General features: G+C 34.1%; 1 protein-coding gene across 1 annotated transcript in view; it reads left to right on the forward strand.

Annotated features, from left to right (window-relative positions):
• The window catches only part of LOC138703635 (PC4 and SFRS1-interacting protein-like), a 103045-nt gene that overhangs the window by 69075 nt on the left and 15786 nt on the right, over positions 1-18184 (forward strand). Inside the window, exons 9-10 of the mRNA XM_069831691.1 lie at positions 11426-11592; positions 15402-15595. Of these exons, the coding sequence (XP_069687792.1) occupies positions 11426-11592; positions 15402-15595 (361 nt within the window). The remainder of the gene's footprint in view (positions 1-11425; positions 11593-15401; positions 15596-18184) is intronic.

Raw genomic sequence — 18184 nt, forward strand, 5'->3', positions numbered from 1 at the left:
AAAATTTTCTCTTCCTCATACTCATGAATTTTTATGTTCCTGTTCCACTTATGGCACTTCTTTTTAGTGTGCTTCTTCTTATCTGCTAACATTGACACATATTTTTTTCTGTTGCTACTATTCCTTTCTTATTCGATGTCCTCTTTCTACGTCTGCCTTCTGTTTACCATGATAGTTAATTCATCAATTTCAGCTCTCTGCCTTTTGTCATGTTCGGATTCTAACAGTTGCTTTGTGCCATTCTTCGAAATTAAACAAAACCATTGCCCTACGTTTTCTTCGTTGATTTCCACACTATGCTTCACTGTTCCTTCCCCTTCTTCTTCTATATTACTTCTGCTGATCTACTTTGAAGTCTGCTGCTCTATATTTGCGCCTTTTCGCATGTGTTCCTTCTCTTCGTCTTCCCTTCTGTCCTTGATTCTTTGTCCTCATCCCATTTGTTCTTGATGCTCTCTCTGTCATTATGTATTCATTGATCTCCCTCTGTTTTTGTCTGGTTGCGTTTTTACTTCAAATTACGGATGACTTATGTTATCCTGACATAACTCCAGATGATAGTACTTTACGTTTGTTTTCAATTTATCTTCTTAAATTTGAGCAAAATGACCCTTATTTCTAGCCGATTTCATGAACTTGCATCTGATTCTCATTCTTGTTTCATAGTTTCACGTCTTTTTCAATAATTCTAATTAGGTCAGGAGAAGGAGGAGGATTGTACATAGGCAATGGTGGTTTAATCCTGTAATTCATTGAGTTCTACATTAAGGATTCCTATTGGCAGCTAATCCTATTATTGTGACCAGTCGTCAGGCTGAGTGATGGGCATGTGATATCTTTCTTTAATTTTTCGATCTTACCATAATCACAATCACACTTCATTCTGCTGTCATATAATGTTGGTAAATATTTTGTTACAGCTGTCATTTTGACAGTATTGGCTCTCATTTAATGGCAAATAATTGAAAAATCATGAGTGTTCTTTATTTTATACTGACTCATTTTATTTTACCTCACTAATCTTGAGTTACCATGTTTCTGGGAATTTTTGCTTTGTTGACAAAGAATCCACAAACATTTTCGTGTCTTGTGTTCGCGTAGGCTTCCGCGGCTGGTGTACATGGTGTGTGGATAAGCTTCAGGGCTTCTACCACGTTGTCTTGGTGTTGGTGGCTGACATTTCGACCGCCGTGTTGTGGTCATCTTCAGAGCAGTTGTTGGATAAGGAAATAGTCTGTGAGCTGGTATATATATATATATATATATATATATATATATATAGTAGTCTCGATGGGGGGAGTACTTGCAGTGATAGGTCGTAGGTTCTCCTTCTGGCATCTGATTGGTCCTACATTGTCCAATCCGGTTGAGGTCTGTATGAAGGGGAGTATTCATCCGGACATCGGGCATGGTATCAAGGTCACTGTGTCGGACCTTATGAGGGCCAGTATTTAATATGAATACTCCCCTTCATACAGACCTCAACCGGATTGGACAACGTAGGACCAATCAGATGCCAGAAGGAGAACCTATGACCTATCACCGCAAGTACTCCCCCCATCGAGATTACTATATATATACCAGCTCGCAGACTATTTCCTTATCCAACAATTGCTCTGAAGATGACCACAACACAGTGGTCGAAACGTCAGCCACCAACACCAAGACAACACGGTAGAAGCCCTGAAACTTATCCACACACCATTTTCGTGTCTTGTTAAGAAAAAACATAATTTGCATATTTTGACACTTTTTCCTTCTACTGGAATATGATATTGATAAGTAACTTGTAGTTTTTTTATTTTTTAGTCATTTTCCAATAAATATCGAATAAACTTTCCTGCTTTTCTTCACAAATTTTCTCTTTACAGTTCAGACGACAGATAGTTAGCCTAGTGAAGTAACTTGTCCTGATCTCTTTTCCACTTTCAGTTACGTAAACCTTTCCTGTTCTCCAAAATGTTTCCTATTGTCTTTTTTTTTTTTTACTTGGTTATTTAACGATGCTGTATCAATTAGTAGGTTATTTAGCATCAATGTGATTGGTGATGGCGAGATGGTATTTGGTGACATAAGGCCAAGGATTCGCCATAGATTACCTGACATATACCTTACGATTGGGGAAAACCTCGGAAAAAACCTAACCAGGTAATCAGTTCAAGCAGGAATCAAACCCACACCCGAGCACAACTCTGGATTGGCAGACAAGCACCTCAGCTGGCTGAGCCTGTGACTTCTATTCGGTCTTATTTACCTATTCCTACAAAAATACCTCAGCAGTAATAAATTAAATTAAATACCACTTTAAAGATTACTTGCATTGTTGATAATGCCACTTTAGCCAACACAAGAATTAAGAGAAAAATATGGGCCAGCATAGTGAACATAAAATTATGATATACCGTAAACATATAATAGTACATTATGCAACGAGCCTATAATGATAGTAATTAAGATGCAAGTATGGATGTTTATGAAATGAGCACAAGCGAGTTTCATAATATTCATACGAGCGTCTTAATTACCATTATAGGAAAGTTTCATACGACTTTTTATGCTCGATCATATTTCTAACTTGAAATTATTCAGATGTATACATTTTATTTGTATCTGACAAGATCGGAAGTGACCTTGTTCTAGGTCGTGAATTGTGAGATGTGCGCAGACGCGAAAGTATTGATTTTTTCCGAGGAACAATAATGTCATTGACCTTGATGTAATCCCGTTAAACTTGATATAACATTGATTATTGAATTCGACATTGAAAAACGAGATGACAAATTGAATTTATTTGACTATTATTTACAATTAACGCTAATTATTATAGTAACAGAACATAACCTTCTGCGACAGTATTGGATTTCCAGCCTCCGTGACTTTTCGCTAATTCTCTTTCAATTGCATATCCAAGAATAATCGATACTTGCGGTTTTATAACTGTACAAAGCTGACTTGTCATTGGCTGAACACCTGTACTTTAATGAGTAGGTGTACTTTAATGACATGCATTAAAGGACTGCTACCAGGTGTATAATTACTACATTTCGGCATGGTCGAGCATAAAATATTAAAAATAATTAATAGGGAATAAGTCATAACATATGCTTTGCATATTACAAAATAAAACTTTTCAGGGTAAAAGGAAACAAGTCATTTTATTCCTTTTTACTCGGAGTATATCACATTGTCAATTAACTAATTATATTTTTCTTTTTCACAGACTTATTTTCAATCTCTTAATATAACTTTTCAATTATTCCCTTTTACTCAAATATGCACCTTTCAAAATACTATAGTCTTTTGACATAAACCGGGAGAAAAAAAAAAGTGACATCACCTTTTACCCTGAGACTGTCCATTATTTGGTATTAGACAAGTAAAATATGAAGGGAAATAATTCGAGAATTGCTTACAAACTATTCCATGAGGGAAGATATCTCAATGTGTCTGAAGTCAGCTATGTATCATAAATAGATACGGTATGAAAATTATAAATTCAGGCATATTGTCAACTGCTATAAATATTCAAATCTCTGAATCATTTAATATTTTAATACTTGTAGAATGCATATATGTATATTACTATAGTTATCGTCAAAAACTGGTTATATACATGATATAACACCAATTTAATTAAACAGAAAATTAAAAAATAGTATAATGTTTATTATCTGGCATGTTGAATATAGTTTCTCTTCTTTCCATGTCTTTCAGTTTCCACTTTATTTCGAATACTTAATGTGTAATTATAAAGTATAGGATATTTCTTCACTATCTGCACAAACTCAATATTAACACCAGAATCATTCATTGTTCTACTCGAACTTGAATGGCATGTAATGCAAAAGCTCGGCGTGTTGAGCTCCATCATGCAAGCATGATTCATGGATAATGCATGTTCTGTTTATGCATCTTCAGTCTGCGGGATTCCATCTATTTACTTGTGTCGAGCTTACGAGATGCGTGTACGTTTTACCTCATGCAAGCTTGATGCAAATGTTTCGTTGGAGTCCACACCTGTGGAGTAACGGTTAGCGCGTCTGGCCGCGAAATCAGGTGGCCTGGGTTCGATTCCCAGTTGGGGCACGTTACCTCGTTGAAGTTTTTCCGGGGTTTTTCCTCAACCCAATATGAGCAAATGCTGGGTAACTTTCGGTGCTGGACCCTGGACTCATTTCACTGGCATTATCACCTTCATCTCATTCAGACGCTAAATAACCTAAGATGTTGATGAAGCGACGTAAAATAACGTACTAAAATTAAAAAACAAAAATGTTTCGTTGGTGTGCGGGCTCCCGAAGTTTCCTGCATCATTTGCAGGGTGTCGCCTGCTAATTTGTTCGAAAGAACAGAAAACCTGAGTGTTGACCTTGTTCAGGGTTAGACCTCTTTATTACCACAACTCACGAATGTTAATGCATGCTTATCTATACTAATAATAAATCTGTAGCCGAAATTTTTCTGGTAATTTTCGATTTTCCAAAAATAATTGGTCCTAACATATAGAATTGACCACCCTGAAACCGAAAATCGCTTTTTTGAAATTTTTGTTTGTATGTATGTCTGTCTGTCTGTATGTTTGTTACCTTTTCACGCGATAATGGCTGAACGGATTTCGATGAAAATTGGAATATAAGTTAAGTTCGTTGTAACTTAGATTTTAGGCTATATGACATTCAAAATACATTATTTAAAAGGGGAGTTACAAGGGGGCCTGAATTAAATAAATCGAAATATCTCGCTTATTATTGATTTTTGTGAAAAAGTTACATAACAAAAGTTCCTTTAAAAATAATTTGCGATAAGTTTTATTCCTTGAAAAAGTTTGATAGGACTGATATTTAATGAGATAAATGAGTTTTAAAATTAAAATAACTGCCATCTAAGGCCGTATAATGAAATAAAAAACAAATGACTTCGTATATAAGGGGCCATGGACAGCAACAATCGAAAGCTATGAAAGATAGCCTACAGAGAATGTTTCTGTGTTTGTATGAAGTAATATCGGAAGCTAAATTAACCGATTTGTATAATTAATTATTATTTCACCATTGGAAAGTATAGTTTCTCTAGATGGACATAATGCTATAATGTTATTACAGTAACTTCTGATATAATATAATATGTAATATTATATAATATAATTTAAGTTATTTGAAGGGTTCAGAACCATAGTGGGCCAAGCGCCATTTACTGAATACGTAGAAAACAAGGGTTAAAATTAAGTTATTACCATAATTCAATGGAAACCTATAACAAGTAAAATAAAATATACACATTAAATCCAAATGATGTCAATCGTCATTAAACTATGGTTGCATGTAATAAAAATTAAGAAACATGTTAAAGGAATTGTCATTGCACCAAATGAGTGTCTCTGGACCAAAATGATCGCATTTTAATTATTTGGATGCAATTTAAATTAACATATTAAACGATTTATCCTTCTATCAAACACAAATGTTCCCTGGATCAAATGTCCTATTTTAATTATGTAATTACTTTATATTTATTTCTAACAGGTGCAGCGGAGTGCACGGGTACGGCTAGTTTAAATGAATAAAATCAGACTCGTTTTTTCTTGATAACCCTCGTACTATATGTTACTGTAGACCCAACTACTGGTGTTTGCAGATAAAGAATGATGGGATTCACATGCCATTTGGCACGTGTAAATTGATTCATATTTTCGTAGCTTTTATATATTTTTATAGTATCCATTAAGTATAAAATAACATTTAAAACATATAAGGCTCACGGAATCCTGGCAACATACTTTGAGAAACACTGCTATATGATAATTCAACAGTTGTTCAAACTGAACAAAGAGTGACCTAGTGTGGACATATATTTTCGGAAATTGCCATCAGAGATAATAGCGATGGTGGTAATCGCAATTAGAATCTCCAGTATTATAAACAGTAAAGACCCCTGGAATGGCATAGGATAATGTTTTCAGCACATGTAATATGCTACCGTGCCGCATGCTGCAGCTACTGTGACGATCCGAGCAGACCTAAGAGGCGAGGCTGTAAGCACTAGGGCAGTGGTCATCGGAACATTGCACCCTCGGGCTAGCGTCTCTTACTATCCACGGACAAGACACTGCCCTAGCGTGCATTTGTGGCTGCTGGCGGGTATGCTGTCTCCCTATCCCTTGTGCACAACGGAGCATATTTCCTTACCCTCCATTCTACCCTTTTCAGCGAGTGCTGACGACCACTGCACTTGGGAGTTCTCGGCCCAGGAAGTCAGACACACACAGTATATATTATATTCCATAAATATTAGGGAGCATGATTGCACCCGCAGTATATCCGAGTCCACGGTATAACAGGGTTTTACTGTATTGCAGTTATCTTACAAAAAAAAAGTTAGGTTGAATTTCTTCAGAGCATCCATTATGGTACAGCACATTTCAACAATATTGATGTGCTGTTTCCGCATTTATATTTTGGAAGTCCGTAAAATTGCAGAGACTGTAAGTGTATATTTTATTGGAATTTCTGATTCTTAAAGGAAAATAAAATAAAATTGTGGTTGAAAAGTGCTTTATACAATGTGCAAATAAACACGAAACTCGGTGGATTGTAGACTTAAGGCACGCTCCCACTTAGCAGAATCGAACTGAACTGAACTTTTGTGTTTTGTCACACAAAAGATTATTAAGATTTACTAATTTTTCTTCGTTCATATTAAATTGTGACTTCTGTATACTTACTATTTCAACAATAACTTTCAGTAGTAAATGAATTAAGCCACCAAGAGTGGATATGGTTCATTTACTTTTCACCAGAACTTACGATCATACTCGAAACAAGAAATTATATTCCGGCAGTGGAATGAATATTCTAACTCCCGAATTCTGTTCTGTTCGATTCGACGCGGCGCTTTCTGCTATCTTCCATTTAAATACATTGTGAAGAAAAATTCTGTTCGATTCGATTTCGCTAAGTGGGAGCGGACCTTTATTCTTATTAAATAACTGAGTGATGAAAAGAGTTTCTATATGATTGAAAGAATATGCAGCCAGCAACAGGCGGCGGCGTAATAATACTTTTTACGTTTGTGAATTATGCGCCGTCTGTTGTAACTTTTCAACGTCCACTTATTGTTAAGTGTACAGAAAATTTAAAATAAAACACGGAGTATCAATTACCATTAAGAAGCAACATGTACGATTATGATAAGAACTAAAAACTTCAACTTTGATTGCGAACTATACTTCACATTACGCTTGACAATTGTAAGTTGTGAGGCACGCGTCACGTGGTTATTTACATTAGATTTGGTTATGAACATGACTCACCACTGTTCTCTGACTGCTATGTACGTGTGAGCATTCTTCTGTCACGGTGTCTGTAATTTTATTTTCAAATCTTTCACTTCAGTTGACTTATGTTCATAAAACGAGATTAAGGTTAAAAAATATTGTTAGAAAAAATCTTCGTTAATTAACCTCTGCAGTGACTGGTCAGACCTTCAGACTGTTACGCAGGCAGCCCGGGTTCGATTCCCGGTCAGGTCTGGGATTTTTTCAATCCATAGTGACACTTGTGGCGGACAAGGTCGCAGTTGGGGTTTTTCCCGGGGGTTCTCCCGTTTTCCCCCAAATTAGGCATTTACTTCATTCCGTCACTATTTCTCCATTTCGTTATCATTCCGTAGCATTCCCCGAACGCCGGCTGGCGATGCATGGAGGGACGAGTGTGGTTGCCTGCTCGAAACCTGGGCACGTAGAGTATGGTCAGCTGTTGTGGGTTTGGGAATGCGTCATCAGAGGGTTAGAGTAATAGACCTTAACAGGTCGCATTGCTGGGCCATAGTGCCCCCCTCCGTTAAATTCAATTCATTTTGTTAATTATATTATAGTGTTATCAAAACCACAAGATTCCATAGCTATCGTAATCTTACATAAACATCATTACGGAAAATGTTATAAACGTTTCCGTTGAAACTCCAAAATTATCACTGGCCTCTTCAGGTATGACAACACATTTAATTTGTTTGCAGTTTGAAACTCTTTCTAGTTTCGACTGTCAGATTTCGAAAGCAATAAAGCCTACAAAATTGGATAAACATTTAGAAAATTGGAGGCTGTGCTATTTGAAACGACGGACTGAAAATATCTGACTCGAATGAATATAAATTTTGGCTTCCTTAGTTACGGTGATTACCGAAGTGTAACCTAAATTTCTACTCTAATGAATACATTATTTTTCATTAGCGTATTTCAGTAGTTTCGTGTAACTCGTAGTTGGTTTTACAGAATGTTATTCCGTAATAATGCATTCCTTTTTGCCAAGGATCACCATGACTTATAGGAGAATTGAAGACGATAAATCTACCTAGTATATCTACAATGACATCAAAAACTTTTTCCTTACATTTTTATTGTGCCATGGTAATATTTTACACTGCATAGATATAATCAGGACATAGTTAAAAATGCAAGGAAAAAGTTTTTGATGTCACTTTATACCTATAATGCATTTCTTCCTCTGCACGAGGGAAATTTCTTTACGAACGGAAACAAAAAAATATGCTTTATTATATTGATGTTACTGTTATTCAGTTTTCGCGATACCCACATAATTTTGAAGTTCTTCATTTGTGCTATTCATTATTACCTTGTTCTGTGTCTTGTATAGTAGGCCTAGGCCTTTTTAATATTCTTGAAAATAACATGTATGAAATAGAAGGCAGCAAAGCTGAAGAAATGGAACCAACTGTACCTATTAGTATATTCAAGTTGAATCTTGGTAATTAAATAATAATAATAATAATAATAATAATAATAATAATAATACTTATTATTATTATTAAAACAAACGTTAGAATATAAAATAAACCTACACGAGTGATAATAAACCGCCTACATTGCCATAAATTATTACCCAATTAAGGTTTTAAGAAGAGACTACGAGTTCTGGAAGCAATGTTTTGCTTCAGATAGTCTAAAAACAAAATTGGAGTAATGTGTAAACGTGAATGGTTTTCAGCAAAGAACAGTTTTTTAAATTTGTTTATTCATGATTCCGACTTCGATTTTATGGATATGAATGACTAAACTATTGATTGTATTCCTGGTATCATCATTTTCATGCATTGTTACTTGAGAACATTTTATGTCTTAATAGTTGAAATATCCAGGTTCATTGTGAATCATTAATTTGAAAACTTTATACATCACCATCATTTACAGGGTCTTCCTGTCTTCTTCTTTAGTAGGTACTCCTGCTTCTTATCATTCTTTCATCATGATGAAACCATTTTGTTCTATATTTTTCCATTTTCACCTAATATATTTTTTCATTTTCAGTTCTTGTACAATCTTTGTATTAGCTTTCTGATTTATTCGAGAGTAACCCTTTGTTTTTTATTATATTTAATTTCTGCTGCTCTTGTTTGATGCATCTGCTTGTCGGATTTTCCAATTGTCACTGTTGTATAAAATTAGCTGCAAGTTGAAGCATAGTGAGGAAGGGAAGCTTTCTCAGTCCACTTGCTGCTTCCTCTCACGTACAGGTAGATTTCACGAATTGCCCATACTGGGTTGAACAGGATCATGTAAGAAATATTTCTGGTGACATTGCTGACGAAGTAGATAAAACTGAAACTCATCAGAATGACAACAGTGATGGTTGGTCTGGTCACCTAAGTCAGAGTGATTATGATACAGTAACTGAAGAGGTGGAAGAATCTGATGCAGAGGATCACCTAAATGAAGAGATGGCCTATTTATAAGCAAATTCAAATGGAGTAAAAGCATACTTTTTGCTACAACTAGGACTAGCCTAGGTCATATAATATTGTAACTCACGTTCCTGAAGTAAATAGTATGGCGAAAAACGCAAAAACTTCTCTTTGGGCTGATTCAATTTATTCACTGGGATTGCTGAACATGATTGTCGTGAACACACATTTATCATAGGAATGGCTATGAATTACGGTTCTGTTCTTCAGTATGAAGTAAAAGAATGAAGGCAGGCAGAGTAAAACTTAATACCAGTGTATTTATGTATTTTTTCATATTACTTTCGATTTTCAGGTGACATAATGCAAGGCTTTATTAGTTGTAAAAGTAATAACAAATAGCTATGTTTCATTTTCAGTATTGTATATTTTATTAGCTATATTCCACACTATTATCAAGTTGTACTTAAATTTGAATAGCAGTAATAACATTTGAAAACTTACTTACTTGGTGTATGTTACAAACAGAGTTTACAATAAATAGTAATAATAAACATCTGAAATATTTATTTGGGCTCTTACATTCTAAATATTCTGCCAGGTTTTGTTATACCCCACCATAGTAACACAGCAAATTTAATTCCCTACAGTACCAAAGTTGCCATGAATTAAGCTAAGTTTTTGTCTGTGATTATTTAGTCAATGGGACCCTTATTCTCCATAGTGATACATTTATATACTGAAGCATTTATTTTTGTTATGTACACACTCATTGGGATAATAAATTTAAGACAGCTTTTACAAAAGAATTGCTTATTAATGGTAAAAAATATGATTTTGTACAGTTTAAGACTTTAGTCCAAAAATGGAAAAGTACATGGTGCCATTTAGAACTCCTCCTTAAGTGAAAAGTATATAGTTTTTGAAAACATGTTCAGAATATTCCTTTTCCATCCTCTTAACTTTTTTGTATATAGAGTTTCTTCATAAAATGAAAAAAAGAAAAGCTACAAGCAATGTTCCATACTTTTTGCTCATCTGGTTTAAGCTGTCTATTCACACATTTTCGTAACTGATATTCCTATGGACCTGTGCAGTCGATCAAAATTCCCAGTGTTGCTAGTAGTTCAGATGAGTGATTTCTCTTTGAGTCCTCTTAGAGCCAGCTGTTTTAATAAGGTGATAATTAGATAGTGACTGTAGAATATATGAAAATGAAAAAAAAAAAAAAACATATATATATATATATATATATATATATATATATATATATGGAAATGTATTGTACTGAAAGATCAGTACAAAAATTCATTATCAAATTCTTGCTTTGTGTAATTGCTTTCATTGTGATTTTGCAAAATAACACTGACAATTATGGATTTACTGCTGTAACAGCATCAACATTTGTCGCAAAATCCATATATATTCGTGTACTTGGCAATAGAAAATGTGTATGACATCACAAATGAAACTTCATGAACTCATAAGTCTGTGTGTATTAGTGTAATCTTAAACAGGACTTGTAAATGTTGGGGTTCTTGCTTTACCACTTAAATTGAAGCGTGATTTACAGGGCTGCAAGTCTCAGAGAGAGAGAGAGAGAGGGGGGGGGCGAGACTCCTGTTATAGAAACTATTCATATCATAGTAATTATTGGACAGTTTCTCTATCATTTATACATTTACTATATATATTAATCTTAAGCACTGATCTGATTTATCTTTGATAGGTGCTGAGTCAGAAGATGCCAATAAAGATAATGACATTTCCAAGAAAGAACCCGAAGGTGAGAATACGATTCCTAATCCATACAAGGGCCTGGTGTTAACAGCAAAGACTCTTTCAGGGCACCTTGTTGAAATAAAAGTGGATCAGGATCGACCAACAACGTTTAAGGTATGATTCAGTTCACATTAAAATATTTGTGTTCTTATTCATTAATGCAAATGATACAAAGGTACAGTACATTTGATTTTTGTAAAATGTTTAATTTATATTCATGTGTTGTTCTTTCATTGCTGCCACTATTGCTACTTAAAGTAACGTAATATTCATATTCACTTATTACTTTTCAATAGACTTGTATACAAGTTTCTGACATTGTCAAAATCTTAAAGCTACATATAGTCTTACAATTAAAAATTAGTAACACTACATTAAAACTATACACAATAATTAAAATCAGAGATTACATTTAATAACAGAATGAGAATAATAATAGACAAAATGGGTGTAGATTCTAGCAATGTAGAATTCTTCATACTCCAGGTCCAGATGACAACCTATGTTTTAGTTCGTTATTTTATAGAAATGTTATCTCAAACGATTTTGTAGTCTGTTATTATTATTATTATTATTGTTATTATTATTATTATTATTATTATTATTATTATTATTATTATTGTAATGATAATGTAAAAGTAATGTTAATATATAAAATTCATTTTAGTTCGTTATTTTATAGAAATGTTATCTCAAACGATTTTGTAGTCTGTTATTATTATTATTATTATTATTATTATTATTATTATTGTTATTATTATTATTATTATTATTATTATTATTGTAATGATAATGTAAAAGTAATGTTAATATATAAAATTCATTATGCTGCTAGATAGTTGACAGACTTTCTTGCCGCTATTTCAATGTCTTTTAGCTATTGTTTCATATTAATAGTCCAGGAGTAAGATCACAGTCTATAATTGTGGTGTTTCATGTCCAAATTTTGATGTTTATTCTCTCTCTCTCTCTCTCTCTCTCTCTCTCTCTCTCTCTCTCTCTCTCCCTCCCTCCCTCTAGGTCTTGTTTCTTGCGTTATATTTAAAACTGATAATTTTTATCAATTTTGAGGAGGAAATCCAGATTCCAAGTTAAATATTTCTTGCTCTTGCAACTAAATATAACTTATTTATGGTAATGAAATTATTTTTATAACAGTAATAGTACAGTAATTAAATAAAGCATATGTGCAATTGGCCATATAAATGTGTTTTGCCAAAATATAAAAATAATTCTTTCTGGGAGGGGGGGTTTAACAAAACACTATATAATAGTAGATATAAAATGGGGATTCTGGCACATGACCTACCTTGAAATAACCTTGGAAAAGGGTTTTTTTTTTTTTTTTTTTTCGATTTCGAAGGGTAATTTTGAAAATCTAGAAAAATAATATAAAAATTACCCAAAATATAATTCACTAAAAGAAACACATTTTAACCATCACAAAAAAACTATACTAAAAATGTTGTAAAACAAAATAATAAATTGTGACTACTCATCTCAGAAGTCTGGATTAAATGTTCCTATTATGTCAGGTGAAGAATAAAATGCATGCAGTTCTGTGTGATGTAACTTTCTCCATTTTCCTGTAACTTCATCCTTCTTAACCCCAAAAATTTTCCTAAGCACCTTATTCTCAAACACACTTAAGTCATTGTTGACAATTTTTTACATTGCAACTAGTCTGGATTAATTAGAGAAACTTGCATGTTTAAAAATACTTGAGGCTAATTGGACCTTACATCATATCTATATCATTGTATTCTGAACTTATTTCATAACAAAATTTGTTGCCTCATATTACCTTTTAACTATTTTAACATTCTCCATGAAGATCAACTGTATAATCGGCATCATATTTCTTTGATTAGTAAATTTGCTCTAGAAGTGTTGGCCTTTCCTTCAGGAAACTATAGACGTCCATGCAAGACAAATTTTTGAAATGACATTTTGTGATCAACATGGCCTTTATGGTTTTAACTTTAAACCGATTCTTTTCGTCAGACCAAATTGAATTCATCAATGAAAACACTCTTTCTGATGTTGAATTGGTGCCAGGTATTCCTAATATAAAACTTACAATTTGAATTATGTTCGTAAAGCTAATGTATTTGTCTTTCATAATTTGTAATTTTTCAGTCCACCTCTCTGCAATTTTAACATCACACTTCAATGTTCAATTTTTGCTCCATATATTAGTTCTTCACTTGATTTACTTGACTGAATAGGTCATCTTCATCTAAAAAGAAATAATAATTTAAGTAAACTGGTCGCCATTAAAAAAAAAACAGGACATTTGGCATCCTGAGCATATTTTTATTGGGACAAGAGACAAGAGGCTGAAAAAAGGACAATCCCGTTAAAAACTGGATGTCTGGTCACTTTACTGTACATTCCTAAATACCCCATGAAGTCAACCAGATGGATTGAATGTGCTTTCAACAATTATTGACCACTCCTCACCTGATCTCTTTGATGACCAGATTTAACTTCCTTGAATTCTTTCTGGTGAGGATTTTTAAAAACACTGTGTATCTGCCACCTTTGCTCCCGAACAGAAATGGCAAGATCTCATTACCACAGACAGCTATCGCAGAGGTGAGTTATGGAAATGATGCAACATGTATGAACTGTATTAAATTAGGGTAACAAACAAATGCACACATGCATATACACATGCACAAGCTCACATTCAAGCACGTGCACACTCACCCACACCTACATGCGTGCATACATCCACGCATGTGGCATGCTCATACTCATGTACACGCACACATAGAGGGTAAGAGAGAGGAAGGGAGAGAGAGAGAGATAGGTAGGTAGGGGTAGGTAGATAATAGTTCATTGTAAGCCTAAGTGCAAGGGTCTGTCCTGGATCGGCACTCGAAAAGTCATGCCAAACCTTCATTGAAGCAGCAGTTTACTGTCATGGGAAAAATGGGAAGGGTGTATGTGGCCTGTTCTCATTCCAGCTTTAAGAATAAGTTTCCGATAAGGTGTTTTCTTTTGGGATATTCCAAAACATACTCCTGAACAGCAACCCTGATGTTATGAGTTTCTTACATGCTACCAAAACAGAGTACATGTTGCAGTATTGCTCTGAACTATACAATTCCATATGTGATCAATAGAATTAGTACTAGCAATAGTCTCGCTCACTGACTTTTATTGATCATTTTGCATATTATTTACAGTAAAAGTGGTATAAACAGTTTGAGTTTGCAACCCATGAAGCTTGATATTTTGAGACCCAATGTCAATCTGCAATTGACAAAACAACGAGTGAATAGATACGGAGATGTAATCAGGGAAGGAAGGATTCTAGTGTGTTATAAATTTGCATTACAATTTTTAAATACTGATTTCAAAATCTTTCATTGCCTCATTTTATCGAGGTGACAAATGAAGAGTCCACTGCAAGAATGATGGATGTCATTTGGAATACATTTTGCAGGCAAAGCAATTGAAAGTTTGAAATGCTTAGCGCTCAAAGCTTAACTGTGATTTTCCGATCGTTACTGGACAATGACTATCAGTGTTAATGCCATATAACTCTGTATGTACATTCTATGTCTTAAGCTATGCATTGACAGTCTTGGTTCATTTTCGACAAGAAAGTAACATCCATCATTCTTGCAGTGGACTCTTCAAATGCCGAGACAGAGTAGGCCTAATACTTAATATTTTAATTTTGTTCATTTTAATGTACTTTTCACCTCCTACCATTTTTGTTTTATATTTGTTATCTGAAGATTCCATATTTATGTGAACAAAGGTGAGAAAATTTTTTTTATTATTTTTTGAAACCAGAGTGGATCAGTGAACAAAGTAGTCTTAGAAACATTGGTCTAGAGAAGGTATTAATCTGACAAAATTATTTGTTCCTGTAGTAATAAATCATGCTCTGAATTTTTAAATTTTAGGATGAAAAGGCTCGAAAGATGTGGGATGAAGCAGTATATCGAAATGCATTGAAACTGAGAGCACAGATTGAGAAGGGAGAATTTGTTCCTGAGGATATCAAGAAACAAATAGAGAGAAAAGTTCAAATGAAAGAGGAAGAAAGGTCGACTTTGAAGAAAGAACGCATGTTAGACCGGAAAAAAAATAAGCTCAGGTAAAACTCTCTTTGATCAGATGTTCACAAATTTATATGTTTTTAAAGTACTGATGCACACACGACTTTTAAAGAATTATAAATGAAAAGCAATCAGGAAAAAGATATAAACCCAGAGTAATAAATAAAATGCTATTAAGATTGCTTAAACATAGTTTATTTTCTCTTGCTACTAGTGACAAGGTGTGACTTTCGTCAGTTGCAAAAGCTGTTGACAAACCACCAGCACTGATTTAATGTCCTGACAGTAATCTTTTTTGTAAGTTATAGTTACTATCTTTCCTACTACACACACACATTTTGTACACGTTTTATTGTATTGACAATGATACTATCTGTTTTCTAGTCTATTATGATATCTAAATAACTTTACTATTCATTATAAACTAGAAACAGAAAACGATATAAAAACAACACTCTTTACTTTTACTTTTTTATTTTTATTTATTTATTTATTTTTTTTTTTTGTCAGCACTTGATTTTTATCTACTGGTTGATCTTCGTTCATACATCTCTTCCTGGTAATCTGGATTATATTCCCACTTCAAGTTACTCTAGATCTTCCACAGACTCGTTTTCTTGGAGGTGACCAGCCAAACACCTCTTGGCCATTTCGTCTCAGGATCATTCTGATGTGGTACCACTGAAAAGTTTCTGTTCCTGTTCTTTCTTTCATGGATTCCAGTTGGTTTATTCATTTTCATATGAATTCATTGAAAACTTCTTGGATCCTATAGGTATGATAACTCTCATAAACCATTCATTTCTTTCACACAGTGTGTTTGTTTCTTGACAATCTTCTTAAAGGCTATTGTTCACGCCCATATATTAATATTCCCTCTGTAATGATTCTCATAACGATCTTTTTCTGTTGTTTCATGGATTTTCCTCCGATTGAGGTTCTGTCTGATATGTACATCTATTAACAGACAGTATATGTGTCAGAGGAAGAACAATTGAATCGACTTTTGCAAAAGGGACATAAGTTACATTTTTGTCGAAATCGATTTTATCATGGAAACTGTAACTTAATGGATGGCCAATGGAATAAAAATATGAGTAAATTATATTATATATCAGTCACATTTGTAGCTAACTTCATGTAACAAGAATATCAAGTTCCAATTTTAAGCTTCCTACCTGCTATTATGTTTTTCTTGAATATCTCAAAACATTCAATTTGTAACCTGTGTCCTTTTTGCAAAAGTCGATTCAACTATTGTTTGTATACATCTGAAGGCTTATTAGTGCAACATGTAGCTAATCGGCGATGTATGCAGTGGAGGGGGAAAGGAACTGACCACCCTACCCTATTATATCCTGACCTAATTGCCTCATAAGTGGTGCCTTTTTGGTGTCACTTGTGAGGTTCAGACCCTGTCTTCGGACAGTTGACTAAACAACAAACATGGATTTCTCGACTCCAGAAGATCCCATTTAACTAAAGCAGTGCCTCCTCTTGCTTGGTGTATGTTATAATCCACATCTTTCCCACAAGTGTCAGACTTTCGTAATATTGTGCCTATGTACTTGGAGTATTCTCCTGACTGTTTTCCGACTTCTGGTCCTCTAAGTCATGTTCTTCTCCTCTAAACGCCAAATATTCAGTTTTTTAAGATTAATATTCAGATACAACGTGGATTTGTGGTCGACTTAAAGAAAGTAGGGACCGACTGTATACGATTATACGAATTTTATTTAGTTTTATCGAGCTTCAAGTCAAGATGGCTGTATCACTATCATGGCTTCCTTGTGTGATTGATTCATCGCCATCTGGATTGCTTTCTGTCCGTTCGAGAGATTATCATGCTCACGAACAGAGAGTACAAACTGTGTTCACTAAACGTCCACGTCACCAATGAACGTCACAAACTCACTTCTGTGTTCTAACCAAAGAGCTTGTGATACAAACTCTTTGCTTCTATTCATCAAAAAGTATATTGCATAATTGTAAAAATGTCTTTGATAGACATTGCAAACTACATCGGATCTTTAATAATGAAATATCAGTATGAAATTTCAGAATATAACATTTCATTGAAAAATATTCTGGATAGTAAGCATCCAGAAAAGAATTTAATTTTTTTTTTTCCTGCATAGAGGACTGTTTTCCTGACAATCCGGAAAAATTCTGGACTATTGGCAACCCTAATTTCCAGGTGCTGTGGGAACAGTAGGCTGTACTCACATGAATTCAGTCTCCCAGAGGAGACAGTGGAGCCCTACCGCAAGAGAAAATCGTATTTTTATATTAACTGCCAAACCATTACTGACCATAACTTATGTTCTTAATAAAAGATGGATTAACAGTAAAAAATATATTATTACAAATGTTATTATGACTTGTAATTGTAGTGAATGTAATAAAAGCGCTGTAGCATATTATTATGTGAATTTTCAAATATAAGAAATATAACCTATCTGGTGTGATAGTAAATTCTGTGGTTAATTTCAACTAAGTAGCTTGTTTTTCTTTTAGAGAACAGCCGTCGTTTTTATTGTTTTCAAGGACATTGGTGTAAGAGCCAACTATAGGGATACCACTTTGTAAATGCAGTTGTAATGTGCATGCACTAATCTGCCCTCCCA

This window comes from Periplaneta americana, chromosome 1 (genome assembly GCF_040183065.1).
Source record: "Periplaneta americana isolate PAMFEO1 chromosome 1, P.americana_PAMFEO1_priV1, whole genome shotgun sequence".
Taxonomy (NCBI): domain Eukaryota; kingdom Metazoa; phylum Arthropoda; class Insecta; order Blattodea; family Blattidae; genus Periplaneta; species Periplaneta americana.